At 42.3% G+C, this 23,145-nt stretch overlaps 1 protein-coding gene across 7 annotated transcripts in view; it reads right to left on the bottom strand.

Moving 5' to 3' along the window:
- The window catches only part of grik4 (glutamate receptor, ionotropic, kainate 4), a 339,847-nt gene that overhangs the window by 51,934 nt on the left and 264,768 nt on the right, over nt 1–23,145 (bottom strand). For all 7 annotated transcript variants that reach the window (XM_030406054.1, XM_030406044.1, XM_030406072.1 and 4 more), the window contains 3 exons: nt 11,326–11,487; nt 1,495–1,647; nt 117–221 (listed from right to left, as the gene is read on the bottom strand). In XM_030406054.1, coding sequence (XP_030261914.1) covers nt 117–221; nt 1,495–1,647; nt 11,326–11,487 — 420 coding nt within the window. The remainder of the gene's footprint in view (nt 1–116; nt 222–1,494; nt 1,648–11,325; nt 11,488–23,145) is intronic.

The raw sequence follows: 23,145 nt of genomic DNA, 5'->3' as shown, positions 1-23,145 counted from the left end.
ACACAACTCACATGAAGTCAACGCTACAAGCTACGCTACGAGGCTGCGCGGATGCTCTCTGAATCTCTGGCAAGTGAATACCGACATCAGGTGTGTACGACTGGGAGTTACTTTACCTGCCTTAGGCCATCCTTGCTGTTCTGCATGATCCTCAGAGCGTAGTTCGACCGCTGGCCTTTGCTGTTGAATTCGATGTGGCCCGTTAGACCTTCCAATTCTACCTATCCAACACAGAGACAGCAACACACTGTTAAAAATCGGTCTTGCTTCCCTCTCAAAGTCTTCTATTTTGGATATATGACTGGAGGTTACATTAACACCGCTGGCTCTGTATCAGCCTTTTGAAACATGTCAAATTTAGAATAATAAAAGGAAGACGAGGCTGTAATATCTTCAATTTACAGCCAAATAGAAGAGCCATTAGTCACGTCTTCTTGGAGAGAGAAAGACAAACAGTCTGATATCGAACTCACGTCACATTTAAGTATCTCGATAGCCCAATCCCTTACATCCATTCCTCCCTAATAGGAAAACACATTTTATTCACTGACAGCTCATCTTTATCTCTCCTCCTCTATTGTCTCTCACTATGATGTGGAGACAAGATAAACCGACCGAGTGGATAGGGAGTATTATCTTTAAAAGAAGACACATTATTATCCGCTGCCAGAGAGGATAGCTAGGCTCTGGAATAACCAATTAACATGTAGAACGTGAAGCAATGATGAAAATCTTGAGTCCGGCTATTTGACATGATAGAATTAGCGTTAGTGACGTTCTTGTTGTCACAAGTGAGAGTGAGAAAACACACCCAAACATGAAAAAAAAAGTTTTGGGGAAACATTTTGAGAAATACACTCATTTGATTTCTTGCTGAGAGTTCGATGTCTGGCAAATACGACTGTTTAGCTTACATTTGCATAAAGGCTGGAAAAATGGGAAAACAGCTTGATTGGCTATGACTGAGGGTGACAAAATCTGATCACGAGCCCCCTTTGAAAGCAGGCTATATGTTTCTTTAATCTGTACCAAAAAGTTTGAGGATGACAGTTGTGGTTTTACTGGGGTTTATGTGCCAGGCTATCTTTTGGCGGTGTGCATCGACCTCCTGGTAACCTCACGGTAGCAAGACCAGGGGGTCGTTGTAAGAACAAGAATGGCAGTATTTATTAGATGATGTCAGACAGTCAAGCTTATGGAGATGTTCATTACTTCTCCACTATCTACATGTTATATAGATATTTTAGACCCTAAAAACCTTAATGAGAGCAAATAATAATTTGAAATATAACCTACTAATTAGTAAGCAGGTAAATGTATTTGGACCCTTTATGCTAAGCTAAGCTAAACAACCTCTGGCTGCAGCTTCATACAGTGTTCTCGCCTTGCTCAAGTAAACAAATAACCAGTTTTCCCAAAAAACGTCAAACTATTCCTTTAAGGTAAGCAGTGGTCCATCACAGTTGTCTAGCAGTCAAGCAGGGGCATTCTTACCATCCTCAGATAATTCATGAGGCTGGTGCCGTGCTCCCAGATCTTGGAGGACTTGCAGGAGAGCTGAGTGGCGCCAACGTTCTGGCTCCGGTTCAACTCCTGGACCGCTGCCACCACCGCGTATACCGCATCAAAGAGCAGAGCTGAGGAGAGCTGCAGAGGGGAGAGAGGGAGAGGAAGAAGGTGAATACATTATGCATTCGCGCCCCTACCCTCACACACACATACACATACAGACACACACACGCACACACATACACAGCTGCAACAAAACTCGAAGCCCACAAACTGTGAGTCTAACGTGTTAGTGGTTAGCGGTCAGTGAGGGGTTAACCCATCCCCAGAGTGGCAGAGAGATTATTCCATTAGATCATTAGAGAGACTCTGATCTGCTGACAGCGTTGAAACCATCTCTCTCTCTCTGTCTCCCGGAGAAACTCTGTCCTTCCATCTCTTATCCCCAATGAAGCTGGCACACCCTGACCATTCCAATTACCGCCTGCCTCTCACAGTCAGGGCCAGAAAACAGTGGGAGAGGCAGCCTATCCTCTCATCTCCCCTGTACAAACAGCCTCATCGTCACTACCGATGCAGCCTGCTATGTACATTTGATTAAAATGCACGATGCCTTGCGTGAGAAGCCAGGGGAGAGTCTGAGCTGTGCGTCTGTGTAATGGAACTAGAGACGACACGGCCCTGATGTTTGGTGGATATTGATAGAGGGCTGAGAGGGATTGGGACGCATAGTAAATTCTGGAGACCAAAGAGAACTACAATAGGCCATTAAACTGCAAAACTGTGATGTATTACAATCTTGAAGTGGCTAACATAATTGGCTGATTGCACATTAGGACCAGTATAGTGTACACAATCAGCCTGTGGACACTACGACCGCAAGCCGATGCATTTTAGGTTTGATATGGGAGTCATGTCTTGGAGGGAAGAACAGATAAAGTCAAATCATTCTGTCAGCAATAAAAAAGTGAACAGCAAAATGTTACAACAGTGATTCTGATTATATTCAACGCGTATCTAATGATATCAGTGATGTGAAGCTAATAAAGGTATGGCATTTACTCATTCGGTTTCACTCTGGAAGTCTGTCTCTCATGTTATCTCTGTGCTCACTATCTTTCTCTGTAGCAGGGATCAGAGAGTTAATATTAAATGACTCGCACAACGGGTCTGAAACCTTTGGATTTCTGGATACTGAAATGGGCCAAGTTGTCAGTGTTTTGATAATGTGATAATGTGCTAATCATTTTTGACATGAGTCCTTTCCTGAGTTTAGTTATTTCCTCTTTTATGTTGGAAGCTTCTCCTTGCGTGTCATGTTTTACTTTACACTTCCTGTTTTTGTCGTTTTCCCACCTGTTTTCATTGTTCACCTGTGTTTCATTTGTTGATTAGTCCCTGTTTATTTAGGTCTGTATCTTTTTCCCTGACTCTTCATTTGCGTTTGTCTAATTTGTTCCCAAATACTTCGTCACCTTTGATTGCATCTTGTTTTCTTTGTGTCTTTCTGTTTGTACTTGTTTGGATTTGCTCTTGTTCTCTTCCCTTTGTTGCCTGCCTATGCTGTATATTGCCTGTACTTTGGTTCTTGGATATTAGCATCCCAGCTAGCAGGAAATGTTCCCACAACATTGGCTAACATTCCCTACAAGTTCTTATCATGTTTTAAAAAGGTTATTAAGGCCTCAGTTCACAAAACATTTTTTCTACAACATTCCTGTGATGTGATATGTTAACAAAGGTAGAACATTTTGTCTGCAACATTCTGAGAATGTTTTGGTGACGTTGTTCAGTTAACAGATTATAGAATGTTCTTCTTTAAAACATTCCCACAATGTTAGATGATCACAAAGGAATAACATTCTCACTGCAACACTCTGAGGATTTTTGGGGGACATTGTTTTATAAATTATTCCCACAATATTACATGTTCACAAAGGAACAACATTCTCACTGCAACATTCAGAAAATCTTTTATGGATGTTATTAAGGCTTCAGATTACAGAATGTTTTTTTATAAAACGTTTCTGTAATGTGATATGTTACCAAAGGAAGAACATTCTCAAAGCAACATTTGGAAAATGTTTTGGGGATGTTTTTAAGGCCTAAAGGCGGGTACACACTACAGGATTTTTCAAACCTTCACAGATTAGGAGACCACACACTTGATGATAGCAAAAGACAGATCACACAAGATCTCCGTAGTGCACACCACACACTAACCAATTCTTCAGCAGAGTATCAGGTTCTTCACGCGCAATATTGCAAATCTTGCGTGGTCAAACGTGACTTTAGTGTAAACAAACATGGCGGACGAACCAGAAGATGCAGTGGTGGTTGTTTTACGCCTATTACTTGCTGAAAAAGTCATGGAGACGATGAGAGTGTGGGCTATATGCGTTACAGCGCGAGTTGGAGGTGAGTAAAAATTGTCAGAAGTATTACAGATAGCTTCGAGAGCAGCGCTGTGCGCTCTGGCCCCCGGTACTGCGGGTAACCATGGTAACAGGTAAATAAAAGGCTGACGGAGAAACACAGCTGACTCAGCTCGCATCTTGATTGGCTGTTGGTCCGGTCCACGTGACATCACACGTTGTGCGTGCTCGGCTCTGCTCGGAACACCCCACACATTACAGGATTTCTAGTCGCAAATATTAAACATGTTCATTATTTACGATCTCTCCTTCCGACACCTTCCGAGCGGATCTGACCGGACAAAATCACGCTTGACACACCCCACACCACAGGAAAATCAGACACGATGTCCTTTGCAAACATCAGATAATCGGGCCTTTGCTGGCTTTGATCGTAAGGGGGAAATCGGCCCGATTATCCTGTAGTGTGTACCCCCCTTTAGATAACAGATGACAGAACTTTTTTTATAAAATGTAATAAACCCATGCCAGCTCCAGGGAAGCAGGCTAAGTTACCTCAGAAAAGCCAATGCAAGCCAAGACACGACCAAACACACCACAATGACGTCGCTAATCCATCCAGACTCCCAGCCGTCCCAGGGCTGATAAATTGGCTAGGTTGCTGTTTGCAAATGACTTTATCAGCTACAAAGCAACTAATGCCAGATCCATGCTGTCTGGCCACTGGCTGCTCGCTCCTGTGCAAGGTCGCTGTCTGCAGTTGCCCTAATGGCCATCAGTGTCATTCTGATTCTTACACATGGGCCTAGTAGGCCTACCAATAAATTGGTGAGAATGTCCAATTGTAATGGATGGATGAATGGATTCTTACTAGTGACAATCACAAGCAATCACAATCAATGAGTCAAGGATATTCAGGTAAAATCGAACAAATCATTTTATAGCCCAATATCACAAATCGCAAAATTACCTCAAGGGGCTTTACAATATATTCTACAACACAGGCTACATGGGACAGATTTCCAACAGGGTGAGCAATGGAGGAAACCTCAGGAAGAGCAACAGAGTTGGATCCCTCTCCGGGGATTGAAAGACATGTAATATGCATGTAAAATGCCAGTATGGACAATCTGGGTGACAAAATTAGAGATAAATTCATGACAATGTCAGATCAACACAAGTGTTTTACAGTACGTTTTACATTATTGTTGTAGCCAAAAAGTTAAGTTTAAAGTTTAGGTTTAAAGTGCACCTGGGAACTTTGCCATTTTATTTTAATTTTTTAATTTCTTTTGGTTCTAGCAGAATGTCTAGTGGGGAAAGTGCAATTGAAAAACGTAACCCTAACCTTTGTTTTAGCTAAAAGAATATAAATAAATAATTCTGTTGAAAGACTTTCTAATATTGATGTTATCAAACTTTTACATGTGTTAATAGTCCAATTCCAAATTATCAGTAATCCTAGTGAGGACATTTTTGTCTTAAGATGAAGTGGGAATGTTTTAATGTTTAAATATTTTAATGAAAAGTTACTGCAAAACATTTATAGATTTTTTCAAAGCATGTTATCCAACTCTAAAATAGTATCATTCCAGGAACATTAAAAACTTTCATCTAAAAATGTTTTAAGAACATTTGGACATAATGTTCTAACAGGGCTTTTAGTAAAGATTTTAAGGAGGTTATCACTAAACATGTTTGTAATGTTTTTAGAGAACGTTATCCTTGAACATTCTGGGAACTTAACGAAAACTTCCCGCTGAGAACGTATTCAAGAACATTAGGGCATAACGTTATAGCAATGTTGTCACTGAAAATTTTAAGGAGGTTATCACAAAACATTTTTAGAATGTTTTTAGAGAACGTTAACCTCGAACATTCAGGGACATTTAGAACGAGATGTTTGGGGCGGCTGTAGCTCAGCGGGTAGAGCAGGTCGTCTGGTGATCGGAAGGTCACTGGTTCCAATCCCAGCTCCCCCGGGCTGGGTTGAGCTGCGTGTCGAAGTTGCCTTGAGGAAAATACTGAACCCCAAATTGCTCCTGATGTGCAGTTGGCACCTTGCATGGCAGCCTCTGCCATCTGTGTGTGAATAGATGAATGTGGCAAGTACTGGAAAAAGCGCTGTATGAATGCAGGTCGATTTTTTTATAACTTCCTGCTGGAACATTAGGGCATAACATTCAAGCAATGTTGTCACTGAACATTTTAAGGAGGTTATCACAAAACATTTTTAGAATGTTTTTAGAGAACGTTATCCTCGAACATTCTGGGAACTTGATGAAAACTTCCCGCTGAAAACATTACAAGAACATTCTCGGTAACATTCTCAGAACGTTTTTAGAACAATAAATTGCTAGCTTGGATCATGTTATCAAAAGTCCAATTTGTAAGAAAGTTAGTGTTTCTGAACTTGCCGAATACTGATACTCTGGGAATTTAAGTCAGGTCTGCTGCCATCCCAAAGCATCAGTATTCGATGAGTTGGAAATTTCAATAAATTGGACCATTGATGCCGTCTGTTTTGGTACCTTAAGGCTAAAACAAAATGCATATACTCAAATCAAAACAGTGCAAGGACAATATATTTGATGTTTTGACTCATCAACTTCTTGGATTTTTGTAGATATATGCTTATACTGAATTCGATGCAGCAAAATGTTTCAAACAAGTTTGTACAGGTTCAACAAAAGACTGTGAAAGTTGTGTGCTGCTCTAAAAACACCTGTTTGAAATGTTCCACAGGTTAACGGGTTCATTGGTAACAGATGATAGCATCATGCTTGGGTATAAAGGGGCAACCTCGAAAGGCAGAGTTGAGGTTCAACACTTCATGAATCGCATTATTGTATAAAGGGTATTACTTTGTGGGCTCAGGAACACTTAGTAAAACTATAGTTGTAAACACATTCTGTTTTATTTTCACAGGCTACTTGCTTTTTGGAACCAGGGTTGTAGAGATACAGTGACATGCAGAATTGCATTCAATACAGTCTGATAGCAAAACATATAACATAATTTGGATGATAACTCCAGATGGAAATGGACACACATTGTGTTTCAGTATTTGAATATGTAAATATTAAACAGCAGCTCCAGTCCGCTCCGCTGTAAGTGACCTATACACGTCTTCACTCGGCACAGCAGCTCCACTTCTTTCAAAGCTGTACTCCACCTGTGTGCCACACTTTGTGTGCAAACATGAGCGGCGCTCGTGATTTCAAAAAACAATATTGCATCTATAACCTCTCAGCTTTTGGTTTTGTTTGATGTTCTCTAACACAAACACAGTCCCGTGATGTGTACCCACCTGCTGACATCTGAGTCTGTGATAAAGATGAGAACAATCTGTGTGCCTCACTTTCCCTGATGCAAATTTTTGCAAGACATTTGAAGGCAGCATAATTTGTCCTTCAGTATTTGTCTCCTGTAAATCATTTCTATTTTCTCACATGAACTTTGATCTGCTGCCAAGTCTTTAATGCATTAAACATCTCAGCTCTGCACATGTAAAGAGGTCACTGGTACGCATTTTTTTCTTTTTTGTATGCATGAGCCCCACAGTTACGTTTCCTCCAGACCTAATTACTGTTAATGAAAAGACAGCAAATTATCTATGTGCATGTCTAAATGAGTTAATCACTTTCTTTCTTTGCCTTCATCAGCCTTTATTCTCTCTAGTTATTAGCTAATTAGTCACAAGTCCTAATTGCCGCAGGCCCGTAAGTATCGAGTGACCCGCTGTGCGCGAAACACAACATTTTTTTCACACTGTGTTCAAACTATTCTTAACCTGCTTCACCACCCAGCATGTGTAAAGCAGGCAGGGGTGATGGGTGCATGTAGGAGTGTCCTGTTACATTTTTTCTTTTACTTTCTCTTAACTTCAAACAGAGAGAGAAGAATTCATTCATTAACTGACTTTGCTGAATTTCTGGTTGCTAATGAAGCCCTGAAGAAAAGTTTGCAAACACTGTTTTTTTTTGCAGTGAGATGTGTTCTTCTTGTTGAATTTGTTAGCAGCTATTTCTACTTATTCTAAGCATGTTTTTTTATTATTATTATTTCAAGTTATTTCAAAGCAACATTATGGACCTTTCTTTTTTTTTTTTTTTTTACCTTAAAATAACAGCTTCAAAATCATGTTGATGGTAAAGTGTCTTGTCATTAACTATGTAATTTCAATGAGAGGGTAGGACCTTCATTACCTCTGACAAATTGTTAAAGACCTGGGATTTGTATTTATGACTGGTGTTGCACTCAAATGTGGGGGGCACCAAATCTTACAAAAAGGCAATTTCTGCATAATGTCCCTTTAGGCTGAGCAGAATATTTATTGCAATGTATAAAATATTCAACATATCTACGTGTATATTTGTGGATCAAATAATCACATTGTCACTGATTTATTCACAAACCATTAGTATCCTCTATTTATTAGTTTGTTAAAATAAATGATACAATACAACAGCGATCCTCAATCGCCCGCCGGCCTCCTGTTTGTGGCCCCCGAACTTTTATTCCTTCACCATGTGTTTTGGTTGGGTCAGCACGTGTGCACCGGGACTTGTCTCCATGCCAGCGATACAGAGACAGCTGGGTCACTCACCGCTGCGAGCGCAACTTTTAACTTTCACTTTCGATTTCGGAGCAATTCGCGTATTCACATTTTGCCGGTGGTAAAAGATTGAAAATGGCGTGTTTCCAAGCAAACTGCTATTACAAAGTGGACAGTGAAAATCCGCGACTCAGAAAAGTTGGGATTTAAAATTTGCATTCATTCTCACTCTGACCAGGACATACAATGCAGCAGTAACAAAGGCCAGACGTAGTTTAAGTAGTTCTACCCCATTTCGTCATGTAATATCAATCACACAAACGTTGTAACAGACGGGGAGTTTCTCCCGGCAAACACCCTTTCACTCACGGTGCCAAAATGTTTATCATCCTTGTTAAAACTCAACTCCATTTAATCAAAGAACAAATGACGTGAATTAACCCACAATCATCTTACATATCATCTTATTCACAAACACATTCACAAACCATAATTACACCAACACCAACAGAATACCCAAGAGTCATTGCGCCACAGTCCACAAGGGGCGTTCCAATATGCCAAGAGAAGCTGTGATGAAGATTTCCAATTTGAAACGGCATTATGAGATGAAGCATAGGAATTTTGAAGAGACATTTCCTCAAAATTCAGAGATAAGCACAACACAAATAAATGCACTGAAATCGTCATATCAAGCTGCAAGCAGGATTCTTGTCACATCTATGTCACAATGAAATAAAATAATGCATGACTTAAGTGATGGACACAATGTTTGAAGGCAAACAAAAAGAGGAAATATTATACAACTATGTATTTTAATTTATGTTAAAATGGAAATTACATTTTATTTTAGTTCGTATTTTGTTGTTTAGAATGAAAAGGACATTTTGTTTTGACTATTACAGTATTATTGCATGTGGCCTGACCGACCTCAATACATGGACCTTTGAGTCATTGAAAAAAATCTTTGTGGCCCTTTAAGATTTGTATTTGAGTACCCCTGCAATACAACATTTTAAAGCTTTTTTAAAGTTTTCGGTGATTCTGGCTGCCCCGCAGGACAAAAGTGGTAAGACAACAACTGCCCCTAAAAATAAAGGTCTAGAGTGACAGAAAGACGCTACATATGTTTAATACTAAGAAACGAAAGATACCATGTGCACAGCAGCGCTTCTATCGTGGGTGCAGCTGATACAGGGCACAAACCACGGTGGACCAAATCAATATTCCAGTGCACACAAGAATTGTTATGCTGGTATGTGGTTCACAGAGAGGATCTGATGAAACACCTTTTAAAACATTTTGTTTGCTCTTTTTAATGTAATTGTAAATAAGATAGTGTTGATAATTTCCTGTTGTGAGCTGGAATATTGATCTTTTGGTATTCTTCATATTAATTTCAATTAATTTTAGTTGAAAACATTCAAAAATCAACTTAGATTATGAAAAGAATGTGATGAAATAGCAGTTTTGACTATATGGATGCTTGGTAATGAGGGAATGTATCTGTTTGTGACTATGTCAGTTCAATAACTATTAATATGATGATAGTTAACCAAAGTAAACTTTGTTATAGTGCTGTAATGTACCACAAGACTACAGAGCTGCTTCTCTCCTCAGGCTGCAAGACTCATCAATTCATCCTCAGCACTCCGCCATAAAAAAATGGTTTATGAGTTTTCCAACACGGGTAAGTAGGAATCTGACCCGGGGACAGGCAGTAAGAATAACTAATAGTTAATGTTCCTGCTGATGTTCTTGTTTGCTCATGCAGGTCACACAGAGGCATCAGTAATACATTGATACAGTTTCATAACCAGTAAAAGCTCTTTGTAGCATCTTTAATACAAGTGAAGAGAAATTTAATTCCACTATTGACATGTAAGAAATAATACAGTAAACTCGTCTTTACTGCTCTCTGGGAGCAGGAACTCAATCTAACATTGGATTAAGTTCTTCTTGTTACTCTCAGATGTCGTTTTTTATGAGTGACACTCCTGGACAAATTGGTGATAGAGCTTTGCCTTGAGAGGGATTATTGGGGAGTCGGATAATAATCTCATAAATCTCAGTCCCATACACAAGCGGTCAATTACCGAATAGGTAGCACTTGTCATGTTTATGCAGGTCATTTACTACATTCTGACTCAGAAACACAGATAAGCCCGTCTCATAAAATAAGTGAGGGTGTTATCCTGAGAATACAAAATGTTCGAGCATCAGAACCAGCGTTGAGCCAGCATGAGGTGAAGGATTTGTCTCCTTATTAAAGTTTCTTATGATACCAACCTGCAGCATTCTCCAGTCATTCATATGTAAACAGCAGCCTGGGTTTGAAATCAGCCGTTGAAATATGCAGAGCGCAGTATGTCAAAAGTTGAGCTCCAGACAGTGTTTAGGTGAGAACAGTGGGTGATTTAAGGTGGGATGCTGTGAGCATAAGCTGCTGTTTTGCTTGGCATTTCCTCTCAAGCGAAATTCGGCGAGGAAGACGCCATTATAAATGTAATAAGGAGGGTGCCGAACGCCGCTAATGAGCTGTCTGGGAAACAACAACTGCCTACAGCAACACCTGCAATTACAACCGCTAACTGGATAAATGTCATCCCTGTATATTTCAGAGGCATTCTTGTGTCAAAGCGACTTCAGTGTTTTACTGCTGTTGAACTCCAGATACAGGCGGTATCACTGGAAGAGTAATGCCTCGGCTGTAATAGAGTAATGAAGGCCCTATTTCCTTGCTAAGGAAATAAAATAAAAAGGGCTCATCTGTTATTCTTCGAGGGGTAACCTTGGTCTCCACTGTTTGTTGTGTGTGTGTGTGTGTGTGTGTGTGTGTGTGTGTGTGTGTGTGTGTGTGTGTGTGATCATGTGTGTGCTAACCGGTGTGCCAGCGAAGGGTGCGTGGTCACAGTTCTCCTGCCAGGAGCGGTTGAGGCTCAGCACGAAATCCTGGAAGAACGGGTGAGTTTTGTTGAAGACTGAAAACCCGATGATGTTCACCCGCTGGTCCACCACGTCGTCCAGTCGGAGTAAAGAGAATTCCTGCGGGAGTCAAACGGGAGAGAGAATTCAATGCATATGTCATATTCTGTCACGCTCTGCCATTATCTTCTTTGAATAACGCCTCATGGTATATTGAATTATTGTCAAGGTAAAAAGGGCATGTGTTAATCAAACATGTTTACATCCGATTTAATCCGTCTCACTTAGTTTTCATCAGCTCCCATTATTCCAGCTGATTGACATGAGAGGAAAGCTGAGGCAAATTGTTCACTCCCGCCATTTAGTAATGCATCGCTGCACAAAACCATGCATTTTCGTCACTGGCCGTAGGCATACTGACATACATGTCACTGTATGGCTACGGGACTGCAATGCTGAGGAGTTAGAATGACACACAGAGAGAGACAGAGAGAGCCTGAGGCCGACTGGAAACAGGAAATGGGGTGGGGAGGGCAGATGGATAATTGAGAAAGAGAGATAGAAATCCATGGCATATTGAAATGCTCTAGGTTAAAAGACGAGGAAAATACAGGTATTTGTTATTTGGCTCCTTTTTTCTCTGGGGACGAGTAGGTTTTTTTCTCCGCCTGGGGAGCAGCAGATGGGGGACAGGCGGAGACACAGATCAGGAACAGCATGAGGGAGGGGAGACGGGGTGTGTCGGGGGACGGACACCTCCTGAAGGTTAATAGAGGTGTCAGAACCTTGTTCCCCCACCTCGGATGGAAGCCTGTGCCTGGCAGCTCGTTGTGCCATCTAGCTTATGACAGCCTGGCCGAGCCTCAGTCTACCTGTCTGACTGTCTGTCTGTCTCCAAGGCCGGGGAAGCTGGAGATAACAGGGCGTTGGAGGGGAGTGGGGACACTGGGATGTTGTAAAGCCCACAGGCGTTGGCCAAATCATGAATGGGAACTATGGATATGTGCTTGTAGATAGGTTACAATAGTCAACAAGTTGGAAAGGGTTAATAATCAATAATTTGTTTCAGGAATTTTTCAAGCAGAAATGTCAAACATTTGCTGGTTCTCTATTCCTCAATCTCAAGATTGGCCGCCGTTCTTTGTCATTTATGAAAGTAAACGAAGAGTCATGTGGTTTGAGGGGGCGCCCTCAAACATCCTGAGTCCGCCCCCGGACGTTGGCTGCTGTTGCTCTCTGCTAGCCGAGCGTAGAGAGGTGCTGAGACGAGGGACTCGAGAACGTGCATCAAGTCAAATCCTCTCGACTGACAGATTTTCCACAATAGATTTTCCGAGTCCGTCACAGAGAAATCCACAGTCCAGCAACATTAAACTACTTGGTCCAGCAAAAGGTCCACAGACTCAAAGGCAACCACGATAGATTGACAGATTTCACGTCATGTTACAATCTGCTCACGGCACAAAAAGTGCCTAATACGTGCAAATTACTACAAATTGTTACACAGACAAAAAAAATCATCCAATTAAGTGATAATGAAAATAATAATTAGTCGCAGTAGTTTGGATGCCAAATTTGGTGGGATAACAATCTTTCAACTAAAAATGAACAAAGCTGCAAATTTTAATACTTCCTGTAGACCTCCTGCATGTACAAATCCACATCATGTGTGGCACAGGCTTTAAGGATTATGTCAAAATCTTATTTTCGAAAAAACACTAGCAAAAAATAAATTTTTTAGTCAGCCAAAAGGAAACGTCGACTAGCTCCTGTAGATATCAAAGCTTACATAGCCTAAGTCACGGCTGTGTCGCCACAGAAAAATGAAAGAGCAAAATGGCCTTTTTCATCTGTGAGAAGAAAACGGGATGAGAGGGGATTAGGCAAATCAGATAATGGACGCTCAGACAAAGAGAGCGAATAGGTCAGTGAAATAAATAACTGATAAGCAGCTAGGTGGAAAAAGCTCTCAGACCAAGAGGAGACCGAGTATGAGTCACTCCGCTGTGAAGACACCAGTGGGTGACGGCACTGATACAGACTCAGAGCGGAGCAGGGCAGCAGGCAGCAGTGGGTATTGACTTTGAGTGGGAGGCCTATTATACCCGGTGCCAACCTCCCAGAAACCAGGAAATCCCAAATGTTTAGCTATGCCAGCGTGCAGCGCGCAACCCTGCTGCATATTAAAACAAGCTCTGGCACCGAATATATTCCAGTTCGGAGAGGGCCTTCACGGGGCTCAAGATCCGGTAAAAGGACATCACAAGCGAGGTGATAGGGAAGGTGGGACAGCTGCGAGGGGAAAGATTTAAGATTTGTGTGTGATGCCTGTCCGGGGCAGCAGCATGCACTCGTCAACAGGAATGATGTGCGTGGACTATTTGTAAGTTGTTAGCCGTTCAGAGACGCAAACCAGCGGTCAGAATAAAATGTTTGTGTTTTTTATCTGAAGAACTGGTTGTATATAGTAAAATGTATATTTATGCGCAATGCATACAGTCCTCTATGAGAAATTGTCCTCAATTCACCTCCAGTGACTTCAAAGAGGACGAGGGGAGGTGGACATCTGAAGATGTAAACATCTCATTAGTCACTACTGCTGCCCTCCACCTGCTGATGAGTGTTTTCCTCCTACTCAAGAAGCCCTCACAACCTTTTCATTAGTTGTAGGGAAAGGGGAGACGCATTCACTCGCCGTTGCATATTGACCCCGTCTCGTTACTTCAAGCCGAGTTCTAGCCGACGGAACTCTGACATGCCAAATCACGCCGAGCTAGGCTACCTCTGGCCCCTCATTAAAGAAAAACTGGTGTTTACATCTTTGGTTATGTGACTGCATGGCGACAGATCACAAGCAGCAGAGAGGGCAGAGGGATGCCGCCTGGCTGTAAGTGTGACAGGAGTTAATGACAGTAGTCTCATTAATAACTGATGATTTGTGTCTACAATCCGACCCACGCTAATTCCTGCCTCACGACATGAATGCATTTCTTCCCTGTAGATATCGGGCCTGACTTGGCTGTTGTTCATCCTGCTTTCAGACTGGATTCCACTGCACCAGAACTGTGTTTGCTCCTGCACCCAGTTTAACAAAAATACAACCCGAAGACTTATTTTCAAACAACAGAAGCAACTGAAAGCAAAATACAATAGACAAAGATATCTACGAATGCAAGTTTTGCAGAGGGGAAATGGAGCGCGGCGAGAATGTTTTTTCTTAACATAAGTCTTATTATGATTCGAGACAGAAAAAGAACTGAGGGGCTGCGAGCTGCTCTTGAACTCAAGGAGACAATTCTTGTTAATGACCGGGATAATGGTCTAATGGTCTCGTTAGAGAAGTGGCCGTCTGTTCGGTGCAACTATTCCCTAAATTTTAGAAACACAAGTCGGTGAAACTGATTGCCTGGCTCTCTTGATTTCTGTGTGTTTTGCTTTTGAATACGGACAAATTAAAGACGAGGATGACGTCCAGCGGAGGAGGAGGAGAGCTCAAACAGGGATTAAGTGTTCCGCAGCGAAGCTTGAGGAACTGAAACGCTAACTTAATTTGAACCTGAATAATTCAAATTGAACGATATCCTCTATTTATTCATGTGCTTATCTGTCAGAAAACTAAAACAAAGTTTAAACCCATAATATCACTAGTTGTCAACATCACATAAAACACGGTGGCTTTTCCAGAGTCCTCTTGTATCTCCAGCTATCCCTCATGGGGCCTCTAAGCCTTTTGGGACTGGCCATATAATTACTGGCTAAGTGTACTTTAATAGATCATTAGAGGCAAGAGCTGTGCAAACGAGCCTATCATTACACATGCCCCTCAAGGGGTGCCTGTCTGTATGCACGCGCAAACCACGAACTTGCACGCGGGGAAATGATACGCCGATAATTGAGCAACACATGCACATACCCAGTGAAGACCAAGGTCACCACAATATCCCTAGGCTATGTCTGAAGAAAACTAATGCGCCGTGTTTGTGGGCTTGCAGGGCACAGACACACACATTCACATTGGAACACACACACACACGTAGTCGGACACAAACAGAGCCTAAATCCCTCCGCATGAGCAATTACACTCTCGCGCATGCTAAGTAGGTGGTGTGAAACGGACAGCGCCGTCGTAGCAGAGGACAGTTGGTTCCCAGCAGAGGGGGAACGGAGTGGCGGAGTTGGAGGGCAGAAGGGAGAGAGAGCGGTGGAGGAACCAACTGTCACCACTGAAGGGGTGAAAAGGGTGGAGGAACAGAATGATAATGGGAAGGACAGAAAAAGAGAGAGAGAGAGAGAGAGAAGTTGAATCAATGGAGGGGGGAAGAAGGTGAGAGATTATTTGGCACAGCCGAGAGTTTAAAAAGTGGCCGGGGGAGGGGGGAGTTGAAGCGAAGATGAGCGGGGGAGAGTGCGAGAGGAATGACAGCCTGGCTGAGGCCCGCCCCCCCTCCCCGACACCGGCTGTCACCTGGAGATCAATCAGCAGCCAGAATCTTCGAGCCAACCGACCAAAACCTGTTGCTTCACCTCCTCTGAAAACCTCTAAATGCGGAAGCCTCCGTCTCATCTATTCTTTATTTCTGTCTCCGTCTCCTTTATCCTCCTGAAGTCTCTTTTATCTTTTTATGTGGATTTTTTTTCATCCCGTCAGTGATATCTCATACTCTTCACATAACCTCTCACGCATGCACACATGTACACTCAGGAGCGGCCTAATGGAGGTACGACCACTTGGTGTTTGTTATGATGTAGGCCGCCTTAGCGGTGAATAATGAGATCCCGGGAGGACCGATGCTGCTAATAGTGGGATACCCTGCCACGACCCCAACCCCTCAACACCCCGTCCACACGCGTGCACGAGACTTATTTCCATGCAGCGGTGTAAGCTCCCATAAACCCAGCATCCTAGACAGGATATCCAACATGAAGCCGAAACCTCTTTAGATCCACCAGCCTCTTTCTCTCCCACTGATCTCATCCCTTCTAAATAGGATGGAAATGCTGAAATTATAGTGATTCCCTGAGCTTCGAGGACATCCGCCAAATCAGGCTGCATCTCCGGCTGCACGCACGTTTCAACTTCCTGTAACTGAACCTCTGAGATAGCTTCCAGAAACGTTCTGTTGACAGATAAGGCACTGTTTACAGAGGGCTCTGTAATGTGTATGCGCTACATGCTGTGCAAGAAATTCTAGGCTGCCGCTTCGTATTGTGAATATGAAGAGCCTCAGTGTTTGAATGAGTTTGAGTCATCTGAGCATTTTTTTTTTTCTGTTGGAGAACTTTGTTAATAGAGCAAAAAAATTAATGGGGCTCCCTGAAATTGAGAGAACTGCGGGTCAATGGCAGTTGCAATAATGTCAAATGAGGGCTGAATAATGAATTGAAATTGCACTCAATGACTCATAGGCATCATTTTAAAAACAAATTAAAGAGGTAATAGGGATTGTCATACAAATAAAAATGAAAATAAATAAATAAAATTAAAAAAAATATGTTTTTTTTCCCCAATGGAATGTAAGTGAACATTTCAATCTTCTTCCAGCTCTGTCCTGAGGGAAAAATATCTACTCCTGCTCTTTATATCGCGTTCTAACTACAGGAGTGTAGCCCTGATCGTCCACTGGCCAACAGTGTTTAGAGGTCGCAGACAAATAAGAGACAAATTGGTGTTGGCTTGATGCTCGTGTATAAATTGCCAAGTGTGATTTGTTCAAGGACGCAATCCAAGAGCTCATCGATCCCTAACAGATGCCCCAAAAGCAGGCTAAAGATCCTGTCATGTCAGGGGGAGAGTCACATCATCTTTGTTTATGCCAATGGATCTTTTTATGTTTTCTTTAAAGCAATGGCGGACTGTGGAGCCTCTCAATAGTCCCGAAAGTTAACTGCAAACTTTAGCAGCCCAGTACAGTAAATCAATCAATCAACACATTATATATTAAATATGAACTGCCAACTTTGTTATGCCTGTTTCCCTGTATTCATGTATTCAAATCACCAGCTCAGAACATTTTTCTCTGTTGTGTAAAATCTGGCCTAGATAAAGACAGAGCCGTTGGTTGTGATAATCATAATTGACAATTTGAAAAACGAAAAAGGAAAAGGCATCTCCAACTGCTCATCTAGCACGGCAGCCCTGTGGAAGAGCAGACTGACTCCAGTAGCCTATGATTGAGTAACATTTCTGTAAACTGCATATTGGTTTGCCTGATGATAAAGCCCTAATTAATTACACCCCTCCTGTTGTACCGGAGGAAGGGTAATACAGGCTGAAACCTTCGTGTCTCAGTCTGGTCCTCACTCTGCACTGAAATCCACTTCCAGCGGCACACTGATTATTCCCTAATAGCTGGAATGTTCACGCAGTGTTTTTTGGCAATAAGTCATTTCATGCTTGTATCAATTGCGTAAATTCGGCCTGAGCTCTAAAGCCTCCTGCAGCCTCTTAATTACAATGCGAGCGTGGGATGGGAGGAGAGGAGGAGGAGAGAGGCAGAATTACCAAAATGCCGTGCCTGCAGACTTTGTTATGAACCTGGGACGTGGAAGCAAAATTGGATAATGATTTGCAGGGTTTTCTGCAACTGAAATTCAACATGATAGTCTACCGCAGCAGGACATGCAGACTGTAATTGTGTGCTCCTCCAATTACTTGCCAGCCGCCCCGCTCTCGAGATACTTACTCGCCGTACCGTACGTGCATGGACCGAGCCAAAAGTCATTCCTCTTGCGCTCGTCACCAACGTGTCACCTTACATCATCCCCGGTGACCAGCTAGTTTCACTCTGCGAGATGGCCATGGAATTAACATACCATCTATCTTGGTGCAGCATGCCGGGGTTGATACATTAGCTTTGTTTGAAAGCTTTTAATAGCCGCATACATCACAACAACCTGGCAGCCTTCCTGCAGATTGTTGGAAACAAATGACCAATTTCGTTCCATTATTCATAGAATTACGTCTGACCTGCAACAGTAACAGCCTATTTGTGAGGCGGAGACCTTATGCCCAGAGTAATTCTTAGTCTGGTGGAGGCAAAAAACACCATGAATATTGCAGACATGAGCATATGTTTGGAATCTGAAACAGTCTCTCTTTTTTTTTCCCAGTAAGCTATTCCTCCAAATCCCAGCAGAATTTTACAGAGGAACATCGCAGCTGAAAGCACATAAAGCAAATGAAAATTTGAAGAAGAAAAGCCTTCAAAGTAAAAAAAAAAAAAGAAAAAAGAAAGAGAAATGTCTTCACATTACTTATGAATGCTTCTCTTAATTGAAAAGCTTTGCATCCACCAAGCATGATTATTTTGTTTGGAAACAGAAAACGGTTTCCTGGACCTCTAAGACTGCGGAGTCGGCAGTGGGGTGGATGAGTGGGCGGTTGAAACACAGCTGCAGACAAAAGAAAAAAAAAAAAACACAGAGGGAGAAGCAGCAGATAATGGAGATGAGTCTCCATCTAAACTCTGCTCGTCTCAGTGAAGCCCCGAGTGTTCACATCGATCACCCGAGTGTTTCTCATCAAGACCCAGTAACCCCTCAGATCTGAGAGAGGACCTTCTCTCCGTAGGAGCAGGGAAAAAGAACACACTATAACTGGTAATTTCTTCTTCGAGTCATGTTTTGCTGTATTTGCTATAATCTTATATCTCACATTTCCCCTACATCTGACACTGACAGAGATGCAAAGGGAGAGCAGCTCAAAGGGTTCCTTGTTCCCTGATCAAAACAAACTGAAGCAATTTTTTTAATCTGTGCTGACTAGCTGAGGTGACTTGAGCCCTGCTGGCTCAGCTCTGTAGTTGCTGGATTGACAGTGACGGGCACGCCGAGGTCTTGTGGACCAGAAAGAGAAGGGAATTTGCTGCCGCATTTCGATTTTGTTTTGCATTTTATTTCTGTTTTCTGCATCGTCATTATAACACAGTATTCCCAGGCTTCAATTCAAATGTCACATTGCTTTGTGAGTTTTCCTCTATGTCTTCTTTTGCCTGCGCAAGCATTGTCCTATACATTCTTTGTGCTACTCTCCACCAAGACAAAAGATGTGGCCAATTCTGCAGCTAACTGAATTGGGATCAGCAGGGTGTTCTGTATTGTGATGAAGTATACATAGGCATCATAAACAGCTAGACAAACTGGGATTAAAGCCATTTAGTTTGGGAAATCACACTAATCACAAAGATAAGTTAAAGGAGACATATTATGCACATTTTCAGGCTAATAGTTTTATGTAGTCTGTCTGAAACGCTCTGTGTTAGCTCCTGTCTCTTTATGACCCCACCCCCCAAAAATACCCAGTCTGCTCTGATTGGTCAGGTCAAACATGCCTGAGCCAGTGTCTCCAGTCGGCTATGTGGTGTTTTCTGCTTCCTGTCCTACCTCTTCACTGCTGCTGTGAATATAGGCATACGATATGCAAATATGTGACAGTGTGATGTCACAAAGTTCCAGAATTAGAGGTGGAGCTACTTGACGAGGCTTTTCAGGAGTAGTTGTTTCTGTGGGAGAGCGGCGCTGTTGGTGCTGACTGATCTTTTACATACAGAAGAACCCATATAACACACTGAAGATGAGAAAAGACAACACAGTAGGTCTTCCAAATAATTTGCGACACAGAGACCTTGAGAAGAAGAACTTCACCTCAGAAGTCTCGCTTACAGGTGCATCCTAATTACCCCAATTCAAAGTTAATTTGCGGTCTCCGAGTGACCTAATTAAACCACTACGACTCAATAAGAGACCTCAACCTGCCTGTTTGACAGGACGTCAAATTGAAATTGCATCACGGCAGATAACTTGTTCCGTAGCCCCTCACTAATCCTGATTGGACACGATCAGCTCAGCAATCAGCTCAGCTTGATTGTGTATTGAACTTCCTGTCTGGATCCCTTCGTCTGGCCGAGTGATAATCAGAATACAATAACCATTATATTCACAACGAAAGCTCCATCAGGCTGATTAAGACAGCGGCGAGCTGGACATGATATTTGGTTCCAAATATCGCTAATGACTTTCTGCCAGTTGCTAAATGTGATAGAATACAAAATAACACACTGACGCAAACCAAGGTGACATGTGAGTTTGAAAACACAAGAGCACAAGACTCAACCAGAGTTTGATGGTTTGTTAAAGAGGCTTGACTTTGGGGTAATTGAGGTCACCGACCGATGGCCTTTCTGGTGTAGATTCACAGCTGAGAGCATTTAAAGCAAAGAGAAATACTGACAGTTCTTTTTTTTTGTATTTCTTTATTTTTTAAACACGCCTTTATTTCAAGTTAATTAGCAATTAACAAGCTCATTACTCTGGAGCATATGCACCCTTGCAAGTCACGGAGATGGTGCTATTCGAGAAGCGTGATGTTGGGAAATCGCCTGCCATTAGAAGCTCTCTTAACAATGTGTGCATGTAAGAATTTCAAACGAAGTGGCGTGGAGGAGAAAATGATTCTTGCATCATATCGACATTGTATATGCAGGTTAGCAGACTGTTATACGGAGAATGGAGGGTTCGGGGTTGGCAAATGAGGGTAAGGGGAAAAAAGGGTTAGGAATGGAAAGAGGTAGAAGAAAGAAAGTAGGCGAGCGGTCCACCGACCATGGAAGGACAGTGCAGCTTATCATAGCAACAGTTTGTACATCAGCAGAGAGGTATTTCCTTTAACGCAGGCTCAGAGCGTGTGAGCTTGTTTGGTGCAACAATCAGAGCTAGTTCTCTGATGTCAGTTTGGTTCGCCAGGGCCCAAAGGAGGAAATAGTAGAGGGGAAGAAAAGGAAAGATAGGTAGACGTGGGTCTGTGGAATAGCGGCGGGAAGAGAGTTATACAGCATGGAAAGGAAGACGGGTATGAAGTCTGCAAGCAATTTCAACTTTCCAAAGAAGACCCTACAGTAAGCCATGACTCAAGCCCCGGGATTTGGAAGATAATAGGCTGTAATACAATTGTCAACACTGAGTCATCTAGACGCGGGGCTCAGAGGGAGAGCTGGTGGTAATAGGGCTGACACAGAGTAATCAATACAGCAGAACTCCTCGCACATACAAAGGTGTGAGTCTGAGAGGTGGAACACTGCACTAAATGGTTTACCCTCATTTACACAAACATCCAGCCGCCGTCTGGCTAATCTGTAAAGATAAAAAGAGACTGAGGAACTTCAAGTCTTATAATTTTATGGTAAACAAGCCCTCTCAGAGTGTGTTTTCATTTTCGTTGGAAAAGTTATGTTTAGAGTGATAAGGCGAGGAGGCCTGACGCTCATATTAAACACGGCAGGTCGTCGGCAGTCTCTCGCACAGACTCCGCTATCCAAGTCAGAAAACATTTGTCTCGCGCACCATTTTTAAAAAATGCATTTGCCTTCCTAGTGGACTGACTCTGGTTTCCATTAGGAGCTCATTAAAAACCAGAATCACACAAGTTCTATGCATGAATCCCGATCAATATATAACTTCTTGAACATGAGCGGACCTCACGTACCAACCTGTTAACCCTCCAAATTAGCCATAAATGATTAATGAACGCCCTTCACGAATGCTGATATGCATCTCAATGCGCCTGTCGCTCATCTCTCTTTCTGCGCCAGAGTCGGAGCGAAGACTTTGAGGAGACATTTCCCCTCTTTGTGAGGTGGTCGACCAGATATTCGAACAAAGTATTCTGCGTATAGAATAATGGTAATCACTTCTTAAACATTTCACAATCATCATATGCTTTGAGTGGAAACATACGCAGGCGATAGCAGGCGCAGAAACGAGAGGCTCTAATATCAGACAATATGCTCAATCAGTGATGAAAGGGGGTCTGGAACTGATGTCTTTGTGACTGCCCCCTACAAAATCAGCAATAATGCATAACAATTGCAAGCAGCCTACATAATCTCCTCGCATTCCATAGTTGCTTATTTGCAATTTATAAGTGATTAAGACATGAATGCGACTCGGTTTATTAATCGTCTGTGCAATCTGATATGGGGCATAATGAACTGATGGGAAGTGTCAGTGGAGCATTTTACTCAGCCTCCACATCAAAGACGTAAGCATATTCCCCACCGCTACTGTGTTCAAGGTCTTTTCACACGCGGCAACTGCAACATTACTGGGTAATCAATGCTGACTCAAGACGCCAAAACGGAAAAAAACCCAGCAATTTCTGCAATTTAAAAAGGTCCAGTGTGTAGGATTTATGGGGACGTCTGTAATACTCATAATTATGATTTAATTAGTGTATAATTACGTGAAACTACAGTCATTGTTTCTGTTACCTTGGAATGAGCCTTTTATATCTACAGTGGGGGTGGATCCTATTCCACAGAGCCAACGCAACATTTTCTACAGTAGCCCAGCATGGACAAACAAAACACTGGACTCTAAATTTTACACACTCGATTGACTTTTTTTTCACGAGAAGACGGACCATCTCCATCCATGACCTTGACCGTCATTTAAAGCCAAACCAGGATACCGAGATGGTTTTGTGCCTAAACCTAAGAAGAGTATATGCAGAGCGCTGTGACCCGAGAGAAATAGCACATTCAAATGAAAATGAAGCATAGTTGCAACATTGAGAAACATTCAGTTTTGACTTATCTGTAGTTCTGCAGAGATACTTAGCTAACATTTATTCTGCCGATTGGGTTGAGCCACCACACGGCAGTGGCCTCCTATTTAATGATGAGACAAGGCGCAATAGAAGTTGCATGAAGCAAATTCAGGAATGAAATGCAATCAAAGCACAATACGGCCCAATCAATCAAGACCCATGCATAGATATTGTGT

The sequence above is a fragment of the Sparus aurata genome, chromosome 2 (genome assembly GCF_900880675.1).
Source record: "Sparus aurata chromosome 2, fSpaAur1.1, whole genome shotgun sequence".
In the NCBI taxonomy this organism is placed as follows: domain Eukaryota; kingdom Metazoa; phylum Chordata; class Actinopteri; order Spariformes; family Sparidae; genus Sparus; species Sparus aurata.
Note: the sequence above shows the minus strand (reverse complement) of the source record. Positions and strands in the feature narration are given on the sequence as shown.